The sequence below is a fragment of the Podarcis filfolensis genome (assembly GCF_964270895.1).
Source record: "Podarcis filfolensis genome assembly, chromosome: 10".
NCBI lineage: Eukaryota > Metazoa > Chordata > Lepidosauria > Squamata > Lacertidae > Podarcis > Podarcis filfolensis.
In genome coordinates, this window is record NC_139612.1 from 59,102,390 (window position 1) to 59,122,333 (window position 19,944).

A 19,944-nucleotide genomic window follows, 5' to 3' on the forward strand; every position below is an offset into this window, starting at 1 on the left:
AAATCTTATTCAGAATTTTATTTATGATACCTCATGATTTTTCCTGGCTCACACTGCAGCCAGGAAAATCATGAGGATGTATGGGTTCTTAGGGGAGGGGTAGTACCTCTGTGCTCCTTCTGGGGTTGTTTGTCCACCTTTGGTCCCCACCCTGCACTCAGCTTTCACTTGTGGCTCCTAGCAGTTGTCAGCACACAACAGCAGCCACACCCAGGGAACGGTTTTGGTGGGCTAAACCAGGTGAAGGTAGCCGATGGGTCTCAAACCCTTGGTGAGTTAGGGACTTCCCTTGCATGCAAAGACAGGCTCTGGCAGATTGAGCAGACAAGACCAATAGTGGGTCCAGTGGTCAAGAAGGTGGTTTCTGCACATGCTGTAGAGGGAAGTGAGGGGCAGACGGGGCTTGCCAACCTGGGAAGGTAGCCTATCTAGGAGAAGGAAAGCTCTGATCCTAAACCCCCGCTGCCTTATGGGAGAAGATAAGGCTAAGGTGTAAACCCTGCACAAATCCCGAGTGCAGCTCCTAAGACAATTGGATGGTGCCTTTTATGATTCCTTCTGGCAACTCCTGCAACCAAGCTGGTGCCAAAACGTATTGCTCTGCTTTCCTTTGGACCCCTTCAGCAAGGCTGAGAGGGGGGGGGGTCTTGTTGTCTAGACAGCCCAGGACCTCCATACGCAGTGCCCAGGCTTTCACCCTGGGGAGGTCACTTCAGCACTGCTAATGCAGCAGTTTTACTTCACCCCCAGAGGAACACTCCATTGTCTCTCAAGACAGACGGATAATGACAACTGCAGCCCCATTTTGTTCATAACAAGCAGGAAACCTGAGGCATGAACTTACTATGGCTTAAAAGAAGCCATTATTTTCTCCTCAGCTCTCCATCTGCACTCTGGAAAAATAATACTAAGCTTGCAGGCCTGATTATTAATTTCTGTATAGCTCTCTGAACACTCAGAAGCACCAAACTTCTTTCTCTTCCCCAAGCACCATGGAGCAGAATACAAGCAGCTCCAGACAAGGGTCAGTTCCTGGGAAGAAGAGACCAAATGGCAGTTTTGCAAGCAAACAAACTTTTCACGGTGCCCCAATATTGCCAGAGTGCCATTAAGGAAGCAAAAGGTAGAAGGAATTTCATCATATGCAGTTTTTCACCATCACAGGAGCATAGGAAGCTGCCAGCCAGACCAATGGTCCATCTAGCTCATTATTGGTTACACTGACTGGCAGCTGCTCTCTAGGATTTGACAGGAGACAGTCCCAGGCCTACTTGCAGAGGCCAGAGATAGAACATGAGACCTTCTGTATGCACTGAGCTATATAGCCCTGTCTCTCATGCAGGGTCAGGTTATGTTGACAAAAGTTTTCAGAACTCTCACTAAGTCTCTCCCCCGCCCCAGTATAGTTTAAATATGAATATACTTGCCATCATTTCGCAGGTGCAAACAGGAACACATTTCTGCAGCATTCCTATTCTCTATCACAGATAATTGCTGGAGGTTATTATTTGCCTATGGCATTCATTTATCTTGGAATAGCCTATCCTGCTCTGGTTTAAAAGCAAGTGGGGATTTGTTTTTGTTTTCTAATGAAAGGTCTACATACACATATATAATTGATCCATATATAATTGACCCATAATATATTAACGTGCAGAAGATAATTTTTTAAAAAATGAAGTGGCATGCTCAAAATTGCATGCCATTGTGCCTGATATTAATATTCATGCCTATGCATTTACATACGTGTGTGCAAGAAAGCTGAACCCTCCCCAGCAATGTATTCAATAAATGTGTAAGGGGAGGTGGAGGTACTGCAGCCTAATTCTACAGGCACCCCACCCTGGCATCCACACATTTGCTATGAGTGAGAAGGGAGTTGCTCTATGCATGTCCTGATTTGGTCAGGTGGAGTGATGCGCATGTAACAGGTGGATGGTGTGTGTGTGGGGGTCAACAGGTGCATTGGTGCGGCCCTGCAACCTCCTCATCTTATCTGAATGTTATGTGTGTATGTAATCTAGACCTCATTAGATAAAATATCACCAGATGTAACTTCTGGAGATGTGAAGGATGGGCTGTGTCTCATAAGAATTACTTTCACTAGCACACTTGTGAAAATAATGACAGAAATGTTAAAAGCCACATTCAGAATCTCTGCAAAAGGCAGAATAGGTAGAAGCAGGGACCATTATTTATCAGGGATAGATAAACACACAAACTCCATGGTAAACAGAGATGATTAAGATAGGGCAATCTTTTGCTTTTGTTTATTACTTCCTTAAATTAACGAAAAACTGACCTCTAGTGGCTGAAATGGGAAACAGTGCATTATATCCTGTGGCAGCATGTTCAGCAGATGCATTGAAGAACCACAACTTACCACAACCGACTTTTTCTTTACAGAGAATGAATAATGGTAACAAAATATAGAGGAAAAGTTGTGCATTGCCGCCCGACATGAAGTTGTTCGGGTTTAAACTGCCCCAAAATTCATAGTTGTTTTTTTGCCAAAAAGTAGTTGAGACTGCTTCGACGTGTACGTGCCTATGTACATAACGTGATCGCACAGCTTCATATATGAACTACTCTGAAAGAAAAGAATGACATTTGAAGTGGCAAAAATATTCCTTTGTGATGGCTCTTTGCATTTTTGCAAGTATTCACCTGAATTTGCAGTTATCAAAGACAAACCGGCTGGGGCAACCCAGTCTGATGGGCGGGGTACAAATAATAAAATTATTATTAGCATTGAGATCCAAAATTGTGAACTCTGGTTTCCGATTTCCATCCCGATGGCTCTGCTATGAGCAGGCATGACTACAGAAGAGCTGGAACACTGACCCCGCCCTCCATAGTGTCCATCCAAACGCTCAGTATCTTCTTTGCTTACGGGCCTCAATTATAAAGCCATTTAATAGAGAGAGAAAGTTCCAATGAACCCAGCAGGGTTTACAGTACGCATGCGCAGAGGCACGCTCGCGCGTGCAGAACTGCAACAAAGGAACCTACACTAGCGTCCCAACTAGGCCACCAACGCAACGCTCCAAAGACGGCCCACAACCGGCGAACCAGCTGCTTATTGGCTTGAAACCACGTCGATCATCGCTCTGCCCAATCCAGCCCCTCTTTCCTCCCGTGGCATCACCTGGGAGTTGATGCCGCGCGAGTCGTTCCCGGTCACGTAGTCCACGGCCTCCCTCTCCGCTGTCGTCATCGCGGAGCTCTTCCTGACAGGCGGCCGCTCCGCTTCCTATCTGTGAGCGGCAACCCAAAGCTCCAATCGGATGAAGAGGATCCGAGGGGGCGGTGAAGTTCTCGCCCCGCCCACCAGCAGGACCCAGCCTGGAGCTGTTAGCAACTGTCTGCGGCCGCAGCTGCATCAGCAGCATTTGCGCGGGGGCTGTCTTTGCTTTCGGCGGTCTGGCTTTCTCTTGTGCCGAGGTAACTGGTGGTCAGAGCAGTTTTCAATATTCGCATGGGGATTTCAACCAGCCCAAAGTAATATAATGGAGAATAAATTACTGGTGCATGGCGGCAGTTTAGGCTTGTTTTGCTATGCAACCTTTTAATTTTAGTCTTGGGCTTGGATGTTGCTATTCTTGTTGTTGTTAACTATTATTAACTATTATTATTATTAATTATTATTATTGTTGTTGTTGTTGTTAACTATTATTAACTATTGTTGTTAGCCGCCCTGAGCCCGGTCTTGGCTGGGGAGGGCGAGGTATAAATAAAATTTATTATTATTATTATTATTATTATTATTATTATTCTGTTCGCCTTGCCTCTTCCCCTGAGTATTTCTCAAACTTGCGCGGGCGGCTCTTGTTGTACTATAACTCCCATTATCCCTAGCTAGTGGGACCAGTGGTGTGTGTGATTGGAGTTGTAGTCCAGCAACAGCTGGGTACCCAAGTTGGAGAAACAGCCTGAGGCTTAAAAAGGGATGGTGTTTGGAACTAGATTTTGGAGATTTGGTCTTTAGTCCAGTGACCATTGTCATGGATGAGATTCTTGCTTTGCGGGAGGTGGGGTGGGATGGGGCAGGGTCCACTAGATCAGGGTTTCCCAAACTTGGGTCTCCAGCTCTTGCTGGACTACAACTCCCATCATCTCTAGCGAGCAGGATCAGTGGTCAGGGATGGTGAGAATTGTAGTCCAAAAACAGATGGAGACCCAAGTTTGGGAAACACTGCACTAGATGACCCTCAAGGGTCCCTTCCAGTTCCATGATTCTATGACCATAGAAAGTTGCTTTACACTGAGCCAGGCCATAGGTCTAATCTAGCTCAGGAATATCTGTGTACAGGATTGCACCTTGCCATACAAGGTGTTGGTGTCAGGGAGATTTATAGGTTGTTTCTGCTTGTGATCTGAGTCTGCGTTGGATCTCTGTATCCAGTGATGTATTTTTAAGTGCACATGTTGTGCCGTTTTTGGTTCAGCCGTAGAAACTGGTGTCAATATAGTTGGAAGTTATGAAGAACTTTTTGTGTGTGCAAAATCACAAAAATTGGAGAAGGTATTTTAAAATAGTTTTTTTAAAAAAAGGAAATGTTCAAAGCTATGCTATCTGAGTAATATCATCCAACACCTTGTAAATACTCCTTTACCAGGCTTTGCTTTTGTGCATGTAACAGCAGCTGGATTCACAAACAATTAGAGTATTGCAATTAGGGGATTGTTCTGGGTTCTTCCTGCAGATTGCCTTTGATCAAACTGTTTATACTTTAAAGGCTCAAGAGTAGGACAGGCATTTGACCCCTTTTGGCTGGTAATCCCACCTGTTATGTAGGTCAATATGCAGCACGGGGGCTGGACTGAGTGTGGGGCTGCCAGATGGAAGAGGCCTGAACATTTTATAGCTCTGTAGGAGAGATAATTTTGCCATGCAGAGTGCTTAAATTCTCTTGCCTACACCATAAAAGGTGCAGGACCCCTGTCTAAGGCAGGGGCCAATGGTTAGAGTGTTGGACCAGGACTGGGAAGACCATTAAATTATTGGTCACTCATAACCAGTTATTCCCTTTTTGCCTGGTTTACCACATGGGGTTATTGGAAGGATAAAATGAGGGATTCAGTGTCTGCTACCCTGAGCTATTTGGAGGAAGGGCAGGTTAACACAACTGTTAAAAGTACTGGAGCCCTGTTCTCCTTTGGACCTGGGTTGGGAGAAGGAATAGAGAGCAACATTTGGTTCAAAAATGCCAACAGATGACTGCATGTGCATCATCTCCAAGCCCCTTCCAAACCACCCTGCCCATATATTTGTAATAGTGAAGAAGCCTGTCTTGTTTGTACACTGATGTTCTTTGCAGAAACGGTTCATCCTGGATTGCCCCTGTGTTTTGTTCTCCAGGAGCCTCATGGGAACACAGGGATGTTCTCTTTTAACCTCTAGGACAGATCAGGTGACAGTGGTAACAAAAAGAACATTCTCGCCTGTGTGTGCTGCATTTTAACAGAACCAATTAGTTCTTGTTTTCTGTCCTCACTAGACAGTTAGATAACTACAGTAGTACTGGGTTGTTTCTGCAGCACTTTGAAAGCTTCTCTCTAGGATTTCCACCTTCTTTTCCCTTGAACAGCTGCAGAGAAAGTAGGAATTCAATATCAGATTTTTGTTTTATCGATGTAGAGATGTAGTGATTCTTGAAATGTCACTCGCTGTTTTTATTCTAAAGGCACAAGTTCCATGCCAGAAATATGGTGACAGACCTTATTCTGAGACTGAGCATGTGAGAGGTAGAGTTATCTGTCTGTAGCCCTAACCTTGTGCCCATTTTACAGCAGATAAAGCTTTACAGAAATATTTTTTGTTTTTTGAGAAAAGCTCTTTATCTGCTCAATTTCTGCATCAAGGCACAGAAGCAGGACAACTGTAGCAGAATTAGGAGCCTAAATACAGTGCCTAAAGAGCTTCTCCAAAGAAATCTGTGTTTACTTGAACTTGAGAGGGGAAATGAAAATGGAAGCTATAGGGACCTGTCATGTTAAAGGTTAACCTTGTAGAGGAACTTGGCAGGTATGACTTCTATTAATATCACTGTGAGGCACTTAGTCAGCTGAAGGCGTTTGGATCCCTCCTCTGGGAGTTCATGGCAGAAAGAGTGATAGCGTACAGGTGACCATTCTGTTGCTTTCTGTATCATTCATCTGAGTGTTTTTCAAACTTGGGTCTCCAGCTGTTGCTGGACTACAGGTCCCATAATCCCTGACCACTGGTCCTGCTAGCTAGGGATGATGGGAGTTGTAGTCCAACAACAGCTGGCGACCCAAGTTTGAGAAACACTGACCATTTGACCAAGTTGATATCCAGTGACTGCAAGTAAGCAAGTGGTAGCTTGGCTCACAGAACATAAGCAGAAATCAACAGCAAGATGAGTGATTGCGTGTTAACATTGCTGGATGCCTCCGCCCAGGGTCCACATTGCCATGTAGCTGTGTGTGTTTGTCATCTCTTTCCCCTGCTCCATTTACCAGATTGCAAGTGCAATCCTATTCACGTCTACTAAGAAATAAGAATCACTAAGATTAATGGGGCTTGTTCCCAGATAAATGGGCATAGCATTGCAGCATAAATGCCCTCACCAAAAGCTGCTATTTGTCCTGCAAATATATGTAATATCATACAGGGACCCTATGGATACTGATAAATATTTTTTTGGAAGGCAAATACAGTGGTACCTCGGGTTACATACGTTTCAGGTTACATACGCTTCAGGTTACACACTCAGCTAACCCAGAAATAATGCTTCAGGTTAAGAACAGAAATCGGGCTTTGGCGGCGCTGCGGCAGCAGGAGGCCCCATTAGCTAAAGTGGTGCTTCAGTTTAAGAACAGTTTCAGGTTAAGAACAGACCTCCGGAATTAAGTACGAATTAAGTACTTAACCCGAGGTACCACTGTAGCAGGGAGGGGGGAGGTGATATAAATTGTGGAAATAGTGTGTGTATGAGGAAGGTTTAAAAACTCTTTCCACTCCAATCCCACACCTGGCTGCCTTGATCTAAAGGGAAGAGTTGGAAGATCCTATTCTCAGATCTCCAAATCCGTGTCTGAATGTGTAGCTACATCCCAGTTATTCCACCCACTCCCCATTGTGCAGATGGTGGTGGTGGATTAAGTCAGACCAGGAAGAAATACCCCATTTCTGGTTTATAGAAAATATTAGACTGCATGCCTCACCACTTCTGTTAAAACCAACCAGTAGTCTTCAGAGCCCAGAAGTGCTGCTTAATTTGGGAATAAATGGACTGAAACCTTAAGCCAATGACAATATACACGCAAATCTCATTTTGACGCAACTCAGATGTCTCTTAATGGGATGCCTGTTCAACAGTGGCCAGACTTGGTTTGCTTTGCACTCTGGAGAAATTGTGGCCCTGCAGCTTGGCTTCACTGGGAACCACATGTCACAGAGAGAGCTGTAATTTTTGCAGACAGCTGAAACCTAGCGTTGGCCCAGCAGGAGGAACTGATTATGTAACAGGCCTTTCTCCCATCTCCATGCTCTTTGGGTATGAAAACTGGAAATCGAACAACAAACAGGACTTGGGCTTTAAGCAAAGTTTGAACTTCAGAGTTCAGTTGCCTGAAGTTTCTCAGAAAACAACACAGTTATCTATACTTATTATTTTTATGCAGTAGCAAGTAGATATTTTCTAGCTCCAACTCTATGATTCTAGTATCATGTTGGGAAAGGTGTGGTTAGAATGCTTCTCCCTAACATGCCAGGTGCCAGAGTTCAAGGATTCCTGTAATTTTGGTTTTGTTGTGTATGGAGGAGTATTCACTCATCTGAACTCATAGCTCAGACACAGTTTTACCACCTCTGGGAATACTAATATTTGATTCTTCCCCCCTGACCCCGACCCTAACTTCAGTAGCTTTCATGGTCAAAACAAAAAAAAAATTTTTTTTCCTTCCAGTAGCACCTTAAAGACCAACTAAGTTAGTTCTTGGTATGAGCTTTCGTGTGCATGCACACTTCTTCAGATACACTGAAACAGAAGTTGCCAGATCCTTCTATATAGTGAGAAGGTGGGGAGGGGTATTACTCAGAAGGGTGGTGGGAATGGGTGATTGGCAGATAGCTGTGATGAGCCTGTTGGTCTTTAAGGTGCTACTGGAAGGAAAAAAATTTTTTTTTTTGTTTTGACTATGGCAGACCAACACGGCTACCTATCTGTAACTAGCTTTCATGGTGTTTTCTTTTTCTCTTTTAATATTGCAGCCTACCTATAAAGTCTTTTGCCTCATATTTGTGTAGGATGAATGCATTTGCAATGGATAAGGTGAGTTCAAATTGTTTTTATCTTTATCTTGTTTTAAAGCAGATTGTTGCATGATTATTTTTTTATGTGCTCTTGTCTCCTGCCTTTGTAGCTTGGCAGGTGTCTGGGATGGGTTGGCCGAGCAAGCCATGATAAAGCAATGTGGTTGGATTTGGGCATAATGTCATACCACACTTAAATAGAGTTATGGTTTGTAAGCCAACAATAAACATAGATTAGCATCGTTGGTTATTGGCAGAAAATAAACTAGGGTCAGCCCATTGAGCTGGGTTCACATATTCAAACGAACCTGTAGTTAGGCTGGACCAGTGATGGTGTAGCGTTATGTGCAAACCAGGTCAGTGTCTAGATCATGCACCAGCTCCATTTTGATTGCTAGCACCAGTGGATGTGGCACCCTGCTTCTTTTGGGTTTGAATTTCCATTAGGTTTGAGCAGTCCTGTTACTCGAATGCTTCTTCAGTGTTACAATTCCAGTGGTGCAGTCAGAAGGTCTATTATGAAGAAACTGTAATCAGTGAAAGCTGAAGCTGAAGAAGTGTGATTTATTAAAACCTGCACAAACCCAATGACTTATTGGTATGTGAATTAAGCTGATTTATTGGGAATTAAGCTAGTTTATTTGGAAATGGTGGAGTCCTGTGGAGGTGCTAATGAGTCTCAAAGCAGCAGAAGAACAAGCACAAAAAAATGTCCTTGCTTAATAGCTGTATTTTTGAGATATGGAGAAAGAGGGTCACGCCCACTGACCCTGGACCTTTCCCCAGCAATAGGTAAAGGTAAAGGGACCCCTGACCATTAGGTCCAGTCGCGGACAACTCTGGGGTTGCGGCGCTCATCTCGCTTTACTGGCCGAGGGAGCCAGCGTACAGCTTCCGGGTCATGTGGCCAGCATGACTAAGCCACTTCTGGCAAACCAGAGCAGCGCACGGAAACGCCGCTTACCTTCCCACCAGAGCGGTACCTATTTATCTACTTGCACTTTGACGTGCTTTCGAACTGCTAGGTTGGCAGGAGCAGGGACCGAGCAACGGGATCTCACCCCGTTGCGGGGATTCGAACCGCCGACCTTCTGATCGGCAAGTCCTAGGCTCTGTGGTTTAACCCACAGCGCCACCTGCGTCCCACTTCCCCCCCGCAATAAACCAGCTTTGTTAGAAATACCCACTGTATTAGGGATATCCTAATATGGGCATGTTCTAGTCAAGGTATTGAGCCCTCTCCAGGCATTTAAAAAGAACAGATGAGGTCTCAAACTTAGGAGGGAGATGGGAGCATGGACAGTCCAAACGCACCAGGAGAGGTTGCTCCATAGGGTTTCTTGTTGCAAGATCGCCACCTGTTAAGTTGTATGTGCTTCAGAGCTCCGTTCAGACCTTCCTGCTCAGTGCGGGAGCAGGTGTGCGCACACATACACCACACAAACCTCCTCCACAGGTTGAACCTCAGATGTTCTTTTTGATCACTTGAAAAATGGCTACTGTGAGATGAAAATATGGCACTGCCTCTACATTTTTGTATCTTGGAACTGGCATTGTTTCCCCATATCACACAGACCTTGTATGTTATCTCACTGTTCCCAGACAACTAGGTGCCACTTCTGCTGTGCTGTTGTATCACGTGATAGCTTCTGTGCGCCATAATGGCAGAGGCCAGGTCCCTGCTATTTCTGAATTGAATCCAGACATGTCTGCTGCCTTGCGGGGTATCTTTGGGAGAAGGAAAGGCTAAGGAGTAAACCCAACGCAGATCTGAAGTGGAGCCCCAAAGATGTTTGGATGGCACTTTGTATGCCTCCTTCCAGCAACTCCTGCAGCCCAGCTGGTGCCAAACATATTGCTCTGCTTTCCTTTGGACCTCACCAGCCCAGGCTGCCCAGGCTTGCCCCCCAGGCAGGTCACTTCGGTGCTGCAAACACAGTGGTTTGACTTCACCCCCGGAGGCACACTCCATTGCCTCTCAAGACAGATGGGTGCCATCAACAAATGATTAGGCATGCTTAATACTGCAGCCTTTGAGATTTATATAATGTCCTGAATTGAGCTAGAGGCACATGATGGATTTGAGGGCACGGAGGTAGGGATCTTATTCAAAAGCAATATAGATAGCTGTGTTTGCTTGAATACACTTTTTGTGTGTGTGTGGAACCGGAAGAGAATCTAGGTAAGTTGTATAAGGATATAGCAATGGATTACAAAATGTAATTGATATGTTCATATTAGATTGTGGATTACCAGGGGTAAATAGAAATTACAGGGCATGGGAGGATTGACTGGAAAGCAGATAAGGTGATCAGAATTTCATATGTGCAGGAGAAGGAATTTGATAGATCAGGAGATGCACATTGCTGGTTTCAATACGCAATCCTGCATTTGCCAATTTGAGGGCCGGGTTTCATTGGGTGTGTGTTGCAGGTATTGTTTGGCCACAAGGAACTTTAATTGTGTCATCCTGGGTCGTCTTCTGCAACAGGCACATTGAGGATGTTGTCGCTGATTGGTTGGAACAGCCTTCCCCAACCTGGTGCCCTCGGTTTTGGGCTGAGGGGAGTTGTAGACCAAAACATCTGGACAGCACTAAAAAACCAATAAGCCCCTCCCCCAAACACAGCTGAAGTTTCTGAACCATCTTCAGAGGCAGCCCTACATATGACGCATTGCAGTAATCAAACCTAGAGGTTACCAAAGCATAGACAACAGTGGTCAGGCTAACCCTGTCCAGATAGGGGCACAACTGGGCCACCAGCTGAAGCTGGTGGGAGGCACTCTGCAGCAGCAAAGGATCCAGAAGTACCACAACAACAACAATATATTATTTATACCCTGCCCATCTGGCTGGGTTTCCCTAGCCACCCTGGGCGGCTTCCAACAAAATATTAAAATACAGTAGTCCATCAAACATTAACGGTTCCTACCTGGTGGAATGCTCTGTCCCACGAGATTATGTCCCTGCAGGACTTGATCTCCTTCCGCAGGGCCTGTAAGACAGAGCTATTCCGCCTGGCCTTCAATTTGAATTAGCCTGATCCTCTGTTCCCTTTTCCCTTTCCTTTTCTATGAAGAAACCCTTTCTGGGACCCCACATTTAAATTCTTCCCTGGTCTCCTTGCTGGCCCTAGTAGGACCAACTTGGCCAGTTAGCCTTGTTGGTCATTTGATGTCTACTGATTGGGGGTTCCCCCCCAAAAAATGACCCCTGATTTTTTGAATTTTATTGATATTGATGCTGCATTTATGTTGTATTTTATGCTGTTTTTAAGTTGCATCTTTAATCAATGTTTTATATTTGCTGTTAGCCGCCCTGAGCCCGGTTTTTAAACCGGGAAGGGCGGGGTATAAATAAAAAAAATATTATTATTATTTGTTATTATTAAAAGCTTCCCTAAATAGGGCTACCTTCAGATGTCTTCTAAAAGTCTGGTGGTGGTTGTTCTCTTTGCATACCCTCTCCTTCAGAGGGAGTGTAACCCCATCAAGAGCAGGCAACATCCCAGCTACCCGGTCTAGCAAACCACCCACTAATCGTGCTTTTAGCACTAGTTTTCAGTTTACATGTAGCACTGGCTGAACGTATCAGTAATCGCCATTGCTGTGCTTGAACTGAGAGTGCAGTGGAGGGAACGCCCAACGTCCTTCTACATGTTACAGAATGGTGGATGAGCTGCCTACATCTCTCATTGCTGAAAATCTAATCGGGCGACTCGTGACAAGATTCTGTGGGTCTCCAGGGTTCACCACAACACAGTGACCCAAAGCGTTTGCCCTATGTGTTCCTTCTCTTTATTAGATGGTCTATCATTAGATGCTACTCCTGTCACAAACCCAAGGAAGTTGCAGCCAAAATGGCCAAGTACAAACTGATCCTTTTGAGGCACGGCGAAGGGGCCTGGAACAAAGAGAACCGCTTCTGCAGCTGGGTGGACCAGAAGCTGAGCAGCGACGGGATAAAAGAGGCTCAGAACTGCGGCAGGCACCTCAAAGCTCTTGGCATTGAGTTCGACCTGGTGTTTACATCCATCCTCAGCCGCTCTATTCAGACTGCCTGGCTTGTGCTGGAGCAGATGGGGCAGGAGTGGGTCACCACCGAATCTTCCTGGAGGCTGAACGAGCGGCACTACGGTGCCCTGATAGGCCTCAACAGGGCAGAGATGGCGCTGAACCACGGCGAGGAGCAGGTGAAAAGGTGGAGGAGGAGCTATGACGTCACCCCGCCTCCCATCACCGAGTCCCACCTTTACTACCACGAAATCTACAACGATCGCAGGTATAAGCACTGCGACGTGCCGTTGGAGAAACTCCCGAGGGCAGAAAGCTTGAAAGAAGTGCTTGATAGACTCCTTCCCTATTGGAACGAGAGGATAGCTCCGGAGGTGAAGAGGGGCAAGACGGTTTTAATTTCTGCTCACGGGAACAGCACGCGTGCTTTGCTGAAACATTTGGAAGGTAATGTAGTGCCACTAATTTGTTCTAAATGTGGTATAAACATTGGGGACCATCCTGTCTTCTTTGACTATTCGTTCAGGAATAAATTCTATCTCTCTGTCTCTCAAATTAAAAAGGGCACAGTTATACTATTAGTTTTATAGCAGTTTTAACTGTTGTGGCTTCTCTCGAAAAATCTTGAGACTCCTAGGTCAGCAAGCGTCCTGAGAATTCTCTGTTGGAGACCTCTCGTCTTCCTTGGAGGGACTGCCTTTCCCTGGTTCCCTAGAGGGAAGGACTGCCTATTGCGTTTCTTTGTCCGTAGTGTGGATAAGTTCGTAGAGCAGGGATGGGTAAATTTGTGGCCTTCAGAAGTTCCATTGGCTTTCATCTGCATGGCCAGCAATCGAGGGTGATTGGTTGTGGATGTCCAACAGCCTTTGGAGGGCCAGTGGTTCCTCATCCCTCCTTTAGAAAACAAAATACTGTATATGCTTCTTTAGCCTTGTGAGTTAGCTAGCCAGATGGCCATCGCTGACAATCTCTAGAGCATTCTCGAGTTTGCAGAGTTATTTGCAGTGATTCTTGCCCTTGCCATCTTCCCAGGAAATCTGTGGACCTAAGTTATGTGGCGGGAGGTTGTGTTATGTGTGTCTTTGGTGACGTTCTGACAGCCAAGCCTTTGCCCTTTGCCCCACTCTCATGGCCTGTTCTGAGAGGAAGTGCCCATAGCCCTGGTTATGACACAAAGTCATATGTTCACCCCTGCTTACCTTACCAGCGTTGTGCTGTTGCCTACTCTCCAGCGCAGTAGATGAATGGCGAAAACAACCAAGGCACAGGAGGCTGAATATGTACAGAATGCTTGTCGTTTGGCTTGTGGCACTCCCGGAAACCGCTGGAGCTGATGCCATGTTTTCCTTTTGCGTGCGATATTTCCCCGTGACCGACTGACGAAAACGAAACGTTCGTATTTAGAAATGGCTTATTCAAACAGAGCTCATTGGAACAATGTTTCCCAATATCAAGCCTTTCCCAATATCGAACCTACCCATTGATTGCCAACAAAACACGCAGAGCTCATTCCTGCAGGTGCCAGCCAGTTCTTCAGAAGGCTGAGGGGTTGGATGTTGGTTGTTAATGCCTCTAGGCTATTGCCAGACTTGGACGAGGCCTTTTCAGCAGAGGTGGCTCCAAGTCTGGAGGCCTCTATAAATCAAAGCGACATGTCCTCATGTACTCCTTTGGTCCCTGCCCAAGCTATAGGCTGTAATACCTGATCTGACGTTAGGTAACACTGCAGAAATAGGAGGTTGAAAGTTGCACAGTTCACTTTGCTTGCTTCTGAGGCAGCCTACACTACTCTCAAACGTGACCTGCTGTCAGGAAATTCTCCCCAAAGTTTAGCCGGCAGCCCCATTCTTCTAATTTGAACCTACTGGCTTCATAGAATGGCAGAGCGGGAAAGGACCTCATGGCTCACCTAGTCCAATTCCCTGCAATGCAGGAATCTCATCAAAGTCATCTTTATCACCTTATGCTTATCAGAAAATATGGTATAAAGCAGAGGCTGTTCTGGACCAGTTGTGGGAGCAATTTTTGATAGGCCAGTATCAATAGGAGGAGATTTCAGTGCAAGAATTGGTAGAGAAAGAGAAGAACAATCCAAGTGAGAAGGAAGTTAGACTTGCAGAGATTAACCAGTTAAAGTTTGTTGCTTAATTTTTGAGCTAGTAACTTCTGTGAACTTGCTTGCAAAGCTGATGCCTCCCCTTATTTTTGTGCGTTCCTTCCAAGAACCTTTTTCATTTGGAGCAGGTAGGGTGGAAAAGGCAGAATGTTCCAAAAAGACCAAACCCAGGGCCAGTAAATGGTGTGTAATGTAGATGTGCCATTACATAGACATATGCTTCTCAGGTAGCTTAGTCGGTAGAGCACAAGACTCTTAATCTCAGGGTCGTGCATTTGAGCCCCACATTGGGCAAAAGATTCCCTCATTGCAGGGACCAGATGTGGTCTCTTCCAACTCTACAGTTCCATGATTCTATGCTTTCCTGTTGCATCCAAGCAGGCAATGTGGACTTAATTGCTTTTGCTCAGCTTGGCGTGCTGAAATTTGCTGGGGCCGCAACCCAAAGAGAAATGGATGCACAAGTCACACGAAAGGTCAACCGTCTTGTGTTACGAGTTGTGTAAAGTAACCAGACCCTGGCCTTAGTTGACATTCATGTTGTCCCTCCAGCGTGTCGTCATAGAAGTTGCCTGGTACAGTGGTACCTCGGGTTACAGACGCTTCAGGTTACAGACTCTGCTAACCCAGAAATAGTACCTCGGGTTAAGAACTTTGCTTCAGGATGAGAACAGAAATCGCACAGCAGCAGGAGGCCCCACTAGCTAAAGTGGTACCTCAGGTTAAGAACAATTTCAGGTTAAGAACGGACCTCCAGAACGAATTAAGTTCTTAACCTGAGGTACCACTGTACTGACTTTCGGTGTTTGGCTTATGCTTTTGAGGAGACAAGGCAAGGCAGGAAAGAGTCTTAGGTTATCGAAGGCCCTTCAGTTTATTTATTTAAATATTTGTAAACTGCTATTCCATTAAAAAAGAAAACATAGCAAGGCAGTGTGCACCATAATAAAATAAAATAGAATACTACAGTAACATCCACAAAGGCTGGGTATTAAAAAAGAGATCACGTTCAAAAGGCCTGTCAGAGCTGTCCAGGTTTCAAAAGATGTCTGAAGGAAGACAGGGAAGACTCCTGTCAGGCTTATTGTCAGGCAAAGTGTCCCGCAGGACCTGCCATGCTAAAACTTTGGCCCTGGTAAAGACCGACCGACCCTCAGGGACTGCCAAAGTGCCCCATCTTCTTTCCCCGTCTCTTGAAACAAATCTGAAGTTGTTATCCTAGCAAGAGAAACCTTTGGAAGTGCATCGCTCAGTGATGTAATACTCTACCGAAGGAAAGGAGTGCTGTATTGGAAAGATGGGGATGCTTGTGTTTGAAAGAGCAGGATGACTACTCCCTATTCTAATTCCTGTCTGGAACTCTCTCCTCAGAAAGGCTCGCCTGGCGCCATCTTTACATGTCTTTAGGTGTCAGGCAAAAACATTTCCCTTTACCCAGGGCCTATGGGATAAATATTCTATGGCCTGTGAAAGTGTGGGGAAGTTTTGATGATTATTTTACTATTAGGCTGTCCGTCATTATTTTTAATATGTTTTTATTATGATGTTCTGTAATGTGTTTTTAATGGGATCTTCTGAAAAAGCGTGGTATATTGAAGTAATGATGATGATGATAATAATAATGATCTGCTGTTTTTTTAAAGAAAGCTCTGAATCTAGGGATTATGGTTCATCTGGAGGCAGGGACTGCCTCCCCCATCCCAGATGCCCATGCCCAGATTGTTCTGGGGAACAATCAAGGGCAACCTATTACACATCTTTCTGCATGAAATGAAGTATTCTGCCAGGTTATCTGATCTTCACCAGATTTTGAAAGTTTGGTAAATAGGATGACACTTCATGGCAGCTTAGGCCCAAGAGCCTCCCATGAACCGAGCGCAAGAGGCACATATAAACATTCCATTGTTTCCTCCTCTGCAGGCATCTCTGATGAGGACATAGTCAATGTGACTCTGCCCACTGGCGTCCCAGTTCTCCTGGAGCTTGACGAGGATCTACGCTCGCTTGGCCCGCACCAGTTCATTGGTGACCAAGAGGCAATCCAAGCTGCCATCAAGAAAGTGGAAGATCAAGGCAAAGCCAAGCCCACGCTTGAGAAATGAAAGACTGCTTATGCAAAATGCTCTCCCTTTTACCTCTTACCGTGCGCAGGAAAAGGATAGCGCTTTGTGCTTGCCCTGTGAGGACTTGCTTAAGTTCCCAGTAAGTGGTAGATTTTTAGCATTTTAGCACACCATTTTTGGTTATTCCTTATTTCCTTCTAGCAGCTGTGTTGGATCCTAGTACAAGTAGCAGTGAATTTTGTTACTTGTACAGATAGCTGTTGTTATAAACTTTCCATAGCCTTTGTATAAGTCTTACACTATCGGAGAAGGCCAGAGCGAGAACCGGTACGCTGAATATATATATTCATCATTGTGATCAATGGAGAAAACGCTTTCTGATTTTAACCTAGGCCTCAAGTGATAGTTACAAGTTCACAGATGCTAAACAGTCACATAATTATTTAATTTAGAATACCCCCCCCCCCCCGAATTTTTCTCCCCACTGTTTGCAATTCGACAACTTCTGGTATAGCGTTTATCTCTGTTAAACGGATTGGTGTGATTTTTGTTGCATGGCTGACTGTGTTGTTTTGAATAAAGCCCTTATATTTTTACAGGCATCAAAATGCTCACATTGGCTGAATTTTCCCAAGTTTTACTTTTCATGTTGGAGAGGACCATTTAAAAAACAAATCCCAGTTAGACTTGACCCATATGCAGTAAAGAAGGGTGAATGTTGATGGTACCACTTCAAAATCTCATTATTATTTTTTAAAGATTTATATTCTAACTTTTGCTTTGGATGTTAGGCTGGCCTCAACTAGAGCCAGGGCCTTCTCGGCTGCGGCTCCAATCTGGTGGAACGCTCTGTCACAAGAGACTAGGGCCCTGCGGGACCTGACATCTTTCCGCAGGGCCTGCAAGACAGAGTTGTTCCACCAGGCCTTTGGTCAGGGCGCAGCCTGACTCCCTCCTCTGGCAACCTGCACAGAATTTTGCTTAATGGTTGCCTTCAACTTGATTTTAATTAATTTTTATAATGAAATATTTTTAGAATGTTGGATTATTTGATTGTTTGATTATTTGATTGTTGTTAGCCGCCCTGAGCCCAGCTTTGGCTGGGGAGGGCGGGATATAAATAAAATTTTTTATTATTATTATTATTATTATGTCAGGATATAAGTTGTGCTCTAGGGAGAAGAGGCGGTTTCCAATGAAGCAATGCACAAGGTTCATTCATAAAGGAGCTTTCTCTTCCTGCACACTCCCCGTGCCATCCTCAAATCTGCTCCTGAGGGTTAAGGAAACTTGGATAATATTTTTTTGGGGGGAGCATTCAAGCAGGAAGAGGAGATAGAGGGAAAATTCCATTGCACAGTCAGAAGTTCTTTCTTTCCCGGGCCAGCAGCTCCTATACATTGTACCCTGTAGGAACAGTTGTTGGGTTGATGGCATGTTAGTCCAAAAGACCTGAAGACTTACCAGCTTTGTGAAAACTGAACTACTGGAACATATAAATGTAAACTCTGATGCTATCCAGTAGAATGTTCTTGGGACAGCCAGGGCTGTCTTGAGTATTCAGTTTTTAAATAGTTCTGTATCACTTTTCCAGGTTCAAACAGAACATGGAATACTAATTGTTTTATTTTTTATTATTTTTCAATTTTTGTATTCATTTTATAACACAAATAGAATACTAATCTGTTTTAAGTACAGAACTATGTAAAACAATCACAGTCAATTAACAAATAGAAGGAAGCTCAGAAAGGGGAAGGATCTACAGTCCCATTGATCAGCGCAACCAGTTGTTTAATTCCAGTATTTTCCTCTCTTCCGGGGTCATGACCTTCCAACAGGAAGGAGTGATAAAATAGCCATCAATGTCCTACAACTTCCTCTCCAGAATCTAATAGACCCTTGCACTACACGAGACCCTCTGTCAGCATTTCTAAGCACAGATGCATTTATTTATATATTTTAGAAACTTTGAAGACATTGCAAAGTTGTATCCTTGACAGGGTAGGGTTTCAGGGGAGAACTGGGGGGGCGGGCGGGGGGCGGGGAGAGATCTAAAATAATGTGCACTACTTGTTTGCTTATCCAAACTAAACTGCTTTTTTTGCACCTGCACAAGTGTCAAATATAATTCAGTTTGCACATACAAAATGCTATCTCTGTGTGTATGTGTCTTTGTGAAACAAGCAAGCAGCTGTTACTACGGTAACTTCTTTCATTTGTTCCTTCCATCTTGGAATCTGAAGCGGAGTTTACAGGGTACCTCAGCCCTGTCTCCTATCCAAGCACTGATCAGACCCAGTCCTGGTTGGTTTTAGCAAGATTGTTGTATGTTGTGCCTTCAGGTCAAATCCTGGTATTGACAAATATATGTAAGGGATGAAGTGAGGAGCAACGTTTTGTTAACAGGCCCCACTTGTGGTGGTATTTTATTTATCGCCAGAGTTTATTGCCCACTTTACTAAGGTAGCTTCAAAATTAAACCTACAAAAGACGAATCACATCAGGCCTGGGAAAATGTAGTTTTCACCTAGCACCGAAAAGAAAGACCACACCAGGAGAGCTTCTCTGGTGAGAGAGTTCCAACATGTGGTGCCACCACTGAGAAGGCCTTGTCTGTGATCACGACTCATCTTAACAAGGGGCGGGACCTCTGAGGCTGATCTCAGTAAGTGGGCATATTATATTGGAGCAGGCAGTTCTTTAGGTAACTCCTGAAACATAAAGAGGTTGGTCATTCTTGTGTAAATGCTGGGCCTAATCACACATGTTTACATGACATACTGGCTTTAATTCAGGAGTGGGTAACTGATGGCTTTCCAGCTGTTGATGGACTATAGCCCTTGTCAGCCTTAGCTAGCTTGGCCATAATGGTCAGGAATGATGGGACCTCTGCTCTGGCAATATCTGGGCGGGGCATAGGTTCCCTGCTCCTACTTTAATTGCAAACACCCACACAAAATATTGCAATGGGAACTGTGGCCTGAGCATTGTTGAAATAGCGATTAGGGACAAATCTAGCGTGTGGCAGAGAATGCGGATTTGCTGGAAGGAGCACAAGAAGTCATAAAGCAGCCAGAGCCATTGCTCTGAAAGAGTGCTGTCCTATTTACAGCCATCACAATCTCTTAGTGAATTACAAAAATATAAAGGAACAGCAGAGGGAGCTGGAGTGTTGGGATTGCTCTTTCTCCTACCAGCAAAAGGGAAAATGTTGCAACAGCCCAGGTGTGGACACAGACAGAAGGGAGTGGATAGATGAAAACCGACAATCACAAGTTTGCGCTTTTATTTATCATCCTACCCCTCACATCCTATTTTCTCTCCTCTTTTTAGGAAGTGCGGGTGAGCTTACATAGAGATCTCAGGTAGTCTTCCAGGCAGGCACTAATAAGGCCTGTTTGGTTGTAACAATATGGTAGCACCAGAAGCCAGCAGACCACTGCCTGGGGTTATGTTTTAAGAATATGAGA

At 44.8% G+C, this 19,944-nt stretch overlaps 1 protein-coding gene and 2 long non-coding RNA genes across 4 annotated transcripts; 2 read left to right on the forward strand and 1 right to left on the reverse strand.

Annotated features, from left to right (window-relative positions):
• Positions 1-3,244: 3,244 nt before the first annotated feature.
• On the forward strand, positions 3,245-18,627 carry BPGM (bisphosphoglycerate mutase). 2 transcript variants are annotated; one of them, XM_083573159.1, is made up of 5 exons: positions 3,245-3,444; positions 8,240-8,300; positions 12,087-12,742; positions 16,332-17,265; positions 17,632-18,627. In XM_083573159.1, exons 2-4 carry the CDS (start codon positions 8,281-8,283, stop codon positions 16,511-16,513), a joined length of 858 nt encoding a protein of 285 aa, XP_083429285.1. In that variant the 5' UTR covers positions 3,245-3,444; positions 8,240-8,280; the 3' UTR covers positions 16,514-17,265; positions 17,632-18,627. The 2 variants fall into 2 exon arrangements, with proteins under 2 accessions (XP_083429285.1, XP_083429286.1); XM_083573160.1 differs by having other exon boundaries at positions 3,347-3,501.
• On the reverse strand, positions 4,551-8,297 carry LOC310743169. Its single transcript, XR_014538848.1, has 2 exons — positions 8,180-8,297; positions 4,551-7,867 (listed from the first exon to the last, which is right to left on the reverse strand). It is a non-coding gene; the product is annotated as an uncharacterized lncRNA (long non-coding RNA).
• On the forward strand, positions 14,913-15,813 carry LOC310743175. The gene is made up of 2 exons (XR_014538854.1): positions 14,913-14,978; positions 15,193-15,813. It is a non-coding gene; the product is annotated as an uncharacterized lncRNA (long non-coding RNA).
• Positions 18,628-19,944: the final 1,317 nt, after the last annotated feature.

Excerpts from the sequence above, each read along its gene's own strand:
- BPGM (XM_083573159.1), top strand. The coding sequence starts at position 8,281 with ATGCATTTGCAATGGATAAG. Across the intron at positions 8,301-12,086 it reads ATGCATTTGCAATGGATAAG|ATGGTCTATCATTAGATGCT; the intron begins GTGAGTTCAAAT and ends TCTCTTTATTAG. Across the intron at positions 12,743-16,331 it reads TTTGCTGAAACATTTGGAAG|GCATCTCTGATGAGGACATA; the intron begins GTAATGTAGTGC and ends CCTCCTCTGCAG.